The 6099-nt window shown below is 35.2% G+C and overlaps 1 protein-coding gene across 1 annotated transcript; it reads left to right on the top strand.

Moving 5' to 3' along the window:
• Positions 1-1242: 1242 nt before the first annotated feature.
• On the top strand, positions 1243-3110 carry LOC113347492. The gene is made up of 2 exons (XM_026591158.1): positions 1243-1824; positions 2703-3110. Exons 1-2 carry the CDS (start codon positions 1376-1378, stop codon positions 2872-2874), a joined length of 621 nt encoding a protein of 206 aa, XP_026446943.1. The 5' UTR covers positions 1243-1375; the 3' UTR covers positions 2875-3110.
• The last annotated feature ends 2989 nt before the right edge of the window (positions 3111-6099 follow it).

Below are 6099 nucleotides of genomic sequence, written 5' to 3'. Positions count from 1 at the left end.
ACCTTGAACGTCATAACGTTATCCTGTGTCTGAGATGCCACAACTCCATCCCCCAATCTTAGACGTTCCGAGTTCACCACTGCTTGATAAGCCACATCTATAGATGGTAGTGTATCTCTTGCCAATAATTGCTCACGCAGGGAACTATACATAGAATCCAAGCCAATCAAAAAATAGTGTAAGAAATCTTCTTCTCTCAACATACTAACCTCTGTCGCAATATTGCACGTGCACTTACCGCAGCTGCACTTAGGTATTTTCATATACGTCACCATCTCATCCCATATCTTGTTTAATCTCCCATAGTACACGGCTATACCCTCGGTTTTCTTTTGTTTGCACTCGCTTAAGGCAGCTTTCAACTGGCATATCCGAGTTCCGCTTACAACACAAAATATTTTCTTCAAGTGCGTCCACAGCAAGCTCGCATCGTCATAATCTCCCAACGTCGATCTAATAGATGTCTCCAACGTATTGCTAATCCAAGAAACCAGCATCGAATGCACTGCAATCCACTCCGCCAACTCCTCAGGTTCTTGTGGTTCCGTGACGGTTCCATCAACAAAACCAAACTTTCTTTTGGCTATCAATGATCTTCTCACTGCTCTAGCCCATTCATCATAGTTTGTTCCCTTCAATACAATCAGAGTGATGATAATTCCTGGTCCATCACTTGACCCCAGATGATATATTGGGTTCTTCTTTTGTATGCTGTTCTCTACAACTTTTCCTCTTTTTGATGATTCTGTATCATCCACCATGTTTACTGGATTAGGGTTCTCGGGTTCTCGTTAATCAACTCGGGCTCTTGATGCCATGTTAAGTTTTGTGTATTCTCAAGTTCTGTTTATTCATTCATTCACGTTCTCTCTTTTATACAAGACCCCAAAAACCCTAACTGGATTTAGACTATATCAATGGGTCTCAAGCCACAGCCTTGAGCCCATACATAACTCCTAATAAGTTCATTTCTCTCCACCTTTCAAGTTGCAAGAAACATGGTCACTCTTCCACTAGATGACAGTGACACACGGTGTGAATCATTTGCGACATCCAAAACTCGGCTCCCGCAATGAATCAAAAGTACAGAAAGGTAAACCTTGACGTGGACAATATTCTACGAAGAATAAATAAGTAAATAATGAAACAATAATTAGCTCTTGATGGTATAAGAAATCGAACGGTCGAGATTCTGTCCTCAAATTTCTGGCTTTTCATTTCATTTATATTCCCCCTCTCTCCACCTTCCACCACTCCCCCCTCTTCTCCTCTCTCTTCTACGCACTGTAAGAAACCAACCAAATCTCTTCTCTTCTCTCTGGTCTGTAAGAGAGGGAGTAGCAGTATCTTCGGTAGTAGCAGAAGAGAGAAGAAGATGATGTTGGGGAAGAGAGCTAGACCATCAATGAGAAGAACAACAAGTATGACAGGATTAACTGTAGATCCAATAAACATGGATACATCATTACCACCTTTAGATCCTTCTATAAACGATGTCATGGTTCTTAGAGCTCATCATCACCATGTACAGAATAATATTAACAACAATAAACAAGCGGGTGTTGGTGATGTTAATATTACAGATCATGGGTTTGTTCATCATCATCTCTCGAGAAGAAATACTGTTGGTGGTGGTGATGCTATTACTTCTAACACTGAATTCGAACAGAAATTTATGTCAAGTAATGTTGCACCGCCTAAACCTAGATTTAACCAGAGAAGAAATTCAGGGGATTTTGCTGTTGAAGCTGCTGCACATTTCTTGAGATCTTGTGGACTCTGTAAACGTCGGCTTGCTCCTGGTCGTGATATCTTCATGTACAGGTATGTTTCTCGATTGGATCTTTATTTATTTAATTGGTGATTTGAATTACTTTAGAATTATATGGATGCACATTAATTAGATCCGTCTTTCTCTCTGAATTTGGTTTGGGTTCCTTTTGAATTCTGCAACTCGGAGGTTAATGGGATTTAATTTGTATTTCAGATTTAATTGTAAAGGTTTTTCGGATTTGAAAAACTTTACAGATTTTCTATACTTTCTTCTTTCTTCTGTCGGAAAGTTTCAGAATTGTTCAGAATTTCTCGTGATTGGAGTGTTTGTGCCAAATATAGAACTGTTTTCACGAAGTTATCAACCACTTTAACTGCCTCTCTGTCTTTTTAAATACTAACACTAAGGATTTCTATTTTCTTTTCATTTCTATAAAGAAAAAAATATTATTCTTGAAGATTTCTCCTTAAATTCATTTTGGTACTAATTTGAAAACTGAAAAAAAAAAGTATGGCTGAATAGTTTGTATCTCACTCAACCGAACTGTCGATGAGTTTCCCGCATAGGTTTCCCGTTTTAGAATTTAAACATTTTTTAAAATTTCCATTAAACGAAATTATGAAATTGTTGAAATTATGGGAAAAAGAAACCAAAAAGAATAGGTTGAATATCAGCTACTATTAAACTATTGCAGATGATGTCAACTCTCATCTCAACTCTCAACTCTCAAGTGGATGTGGAGTATATAAAAATATAAAAATGTGAAGTTCTGAGCAGAGAATCTATCTCTGAGTTATTTACTATCAAGGACCAATTTTCGAAGTAAATAGAACTCGAGTCCATTTATATTTGCAACTAAGGGCTAATATTATCTTTACTTTTATCTACAAAAGCAAGGTTTTAACTTTTGATGGGATATTCTTTTCAGGGGTGATGCCGCATTTTGTAGCTTAGAATGCAGGCAACAACAAATTCAACAGGATGAGAAAAAAGAAAAGTGTTCGTGGGTCTCAAAGAAGGAAATTCCTTTGGTGGTGGTGGCGGCAACGGTAGCCGGATCAGAGTCTTCCAATAATGGAGAGACGGTAGCAGCCGCATAAAACTTTGATGGAATGCTTAAACAGTGTTTAGGGTTTAAATTATGTACGAGGAGTTAATAATCTATGTTAATTTGAAAATGAAGATGAGAAATTATGAAGAGGGGGGAGTTTTATATCTTTGTGTTTATGAGAAAACCTCAAATTTCATGTTAGATCCAAATTACATATGAAAAGATGCGTAGACTTTATTTTGTTTTCTTTAAGAAATATTAATAGGAAAACGAAATATTTATCTATTTGACAGAGTTAAAAGGGGATGGAATCAAAATATTTCGGTTGAGAAACAAATATAACCGGTGAAAAGTAATAATACCATACGGAAAAATAGCAGTCGAAGGTGGTAAAAAGTTTAGCCACTTTATTTTTATTTAAAGCCAAGTATTTATTCTACTTGTTAAAAAAAATATCAAAAAGTATAGCGGATATTTGTTCCGTGTGAAAGCACTTTAGAAGCTCAAGGATAAAATGTTGGAATTTTGCGACAATGAACAATAAAGTTAGATGTATCAACGTAATATATAAAGAACCCGAATCAAAACAACTCTATCACAAATACTTGACGAAGGTAAAACAGGTTCAAAAAATTGTCGTTCACACATTAGTCCGTGGGTATATTCAAGAATGAGCAATACTCCCCAACATGTGAAGGTGTGTCCAAGATAAGACTGCCCGATATAACTTGTGTTAGCACAACAAAATCCACCCACTCTTGAACTTAGCAGCAGGGATTGGAAGTAAATAAACGAGCAAAGCGCAAAAAAAAGCAAGAAGATGTGAAAAAAAGACGGGAAAGTAGCAGCTTCTGGACGCAAGTTTCAATTATGAAAACATCTAATATTTATTAGAGAAAAGAAAATCTAGGGTTTCAAATTTCTTGTAAAACAAGTTTTAGGTTTGTAAAACAAATAAAGATAAACTCGGACAAGCAATTCTTCCATAATTAAATCCTTAAGAACATATTTTTTGGAATTAATTTCCTAAAAAAAAAACTTGCAAAAGTAATATCGAGCAGATATATGACTTGGTGTTGCATGGTATATGCGCTATGGCTTTGGTTGGGATATATATTGTTTGGCCACCCATTCCATCCACGGTTGTCTAGTTTTATAAGAGAGTAGTTGTATAGTGGAGTTTCTCTTTGGTTTTACCCAACGTGGGACTAAAGGTTCATTTCATTCCTCTAGAATTGTTAATTTCAACCTTGTTGATTGGGTTGGTGAATTGATTAATAGTTCTTTGAACACTTTGGACCAAAGGAATACAATTATTTTATTGACAGACGCAATTATGTGGTTTATTTGGAAATGCAGGTGTTCAAAAGTATTTAAAAATATTGATATTCATCATAGGGAGTATTGCTCATTCTGCCAATAACATCGTTTAACATTAATTGGAATGTTGGATAGACTAGGCTGTCTGCATCTTTTATTAAAATCAATTTTGATGTCAGATTTGTTAAGTTACATAATAGAGATGGAATTGGACTAAACATTTGTAACTTGACAGGTGAATGGTTTGAAACTTGAGGGATCCTAAGATTAGCATCTGATGAGGAGCAAGCAGAGGCTATTGAGCACTGGAGGTTATAGTTGGGAAAAGGAAAGGGATGTTAATCATCTACATTTGCAAAGAGATTGTGAAAATGTGATAACTGCGATTAATGGGAGACAGTTGTAAAATAGACTACCTCAGTTATTTCAGATTTTTTAAATCTGTTAAAAAAAATTTCAGGAGTGCAAAAATTGTCACATTATTAGAGAAGAAAATAATATTGATGGCATATTAGCGACTTGTAATTCTTCTTCAAAACTGTTTAAATTCTAAAAATTTTATTTGAAATGACGAGGGTACCAAGTACACTACAATATTTTCGATATCAACCTATAAGTCTGATACCTTGTGTGACCGTCTATGGACAAAGAAGTCGAGATAATACAACAAAAACATCATAGTTAAGTGCTTGATAATAGTTACGGTACAAGACCAATTCAACTATAGGATCAATATCAAGTGCTTGGATTAACGTATAATGTAATTTACTTTATGATAACTAAACAATTATAACGCGGAAGTAAAGTAAATGACACAACAAGATTTTGTTAACGAGGAAACCATAAATGCAGAAAACCCCGGGACCTAGTCCAGTTTTGAATGCTCTCGGAATTAATCTGTTATACAAAGACACTACCAACTTCGTGTAGTTGAGACCAAGTAAACTCCCCCTAGTTTCCTCAGTATCCCTACGTCTACAACTAACCTGGCCAACGCACGTGAATTCTAAGATAGAGTCCACTATCTTAAGTTGCTTATGTCTCTCTGAAGACGTTAAAATCCCAACCCTTTCGATTGTATTCCAAACAGTAAAGGACTAATTTGTTTGGTAACCACTCTTCTTATCTCAAGAAATCAATCAGAGATATCTATCTTTGAGGGTGACAAAGGCTTTTCTGTTTAAAATCAATTAAACTCCTTTGTCGGGTTTTAGATCTTCCAAGATATGGATTAAACAAGTTAAGCATATCAAGTTAAAAAAAATTACTTGATTCGGATACTGAAGAGTACAATCAAATGATAGCTTGTAGATCTAAATACAACTAGTTAATAATCAGTCTATCAAAAGATAAACTAGATCTAGTCGGATCCCAGCCGATCAAGTTTGTGCATGAAGCAAATCACAAAGATAAAAAACCAATAAAAAAAATCATATTGTCTTCAATCTTCAATAGTCTTTTGTACCTGCACAATAACAAAATTGATTCCTGACTTATGATCGATCACGCGCAGAACAAAGTCTATTAACAATGGATGATCACAAGTAAATATTAAACTCTTGATCTAGTTTGAGTGACCTTATGTGAAAAGAGAAGGCTCTCAAGAATAATCAAACTATATGCAAATCAAGTGAAAACTACCGTTAGTCAATCAAATCAATAATCAATAACTAAAATGACGTTACACTTCTAATTTCCCACCAACGATACTAGTAGACGTTTTTTATCCTAAAGAAGTCTTTAAAATAACATACTAAGAGATTTTCCTAATTAGGTTGCTCTTCTCTCCAATATAGTATTACGAGAATACTGTTAGTCGGCTACAACAATGACTATGAAACGAATTGCTTGCCTCGGGATAATTTTGTAAGAAGAACAAACTTCACTATTTATATACCAAGGTAGTTTGGACACCAAGGAATTTCCATAACCGAAAATATTCTTAAGATATGCA

The sequence above is a fragment of the Papaver somniferum genome, chromosome 2 (assembly GCF_003573695.1).
Source record: "Papaver somniferum cultivar HN1 chromosome 2, ASM357369v1, whole genome shotgun sequence".
In the NCBI taxonomy this organism is placed as follows: domain Eukaryota; kingdom Viridiplantae; phylum Streptophyta; class Magnoliopsida; order Ranunculales; family Papaveraceae; genus Papaver; species Papaver somniferum.
The sequence above is the reverse complement of the archived record's forward strand: the minus strand, read 5'-3'. Positions and strand labels throughout refer to the sequence as shown.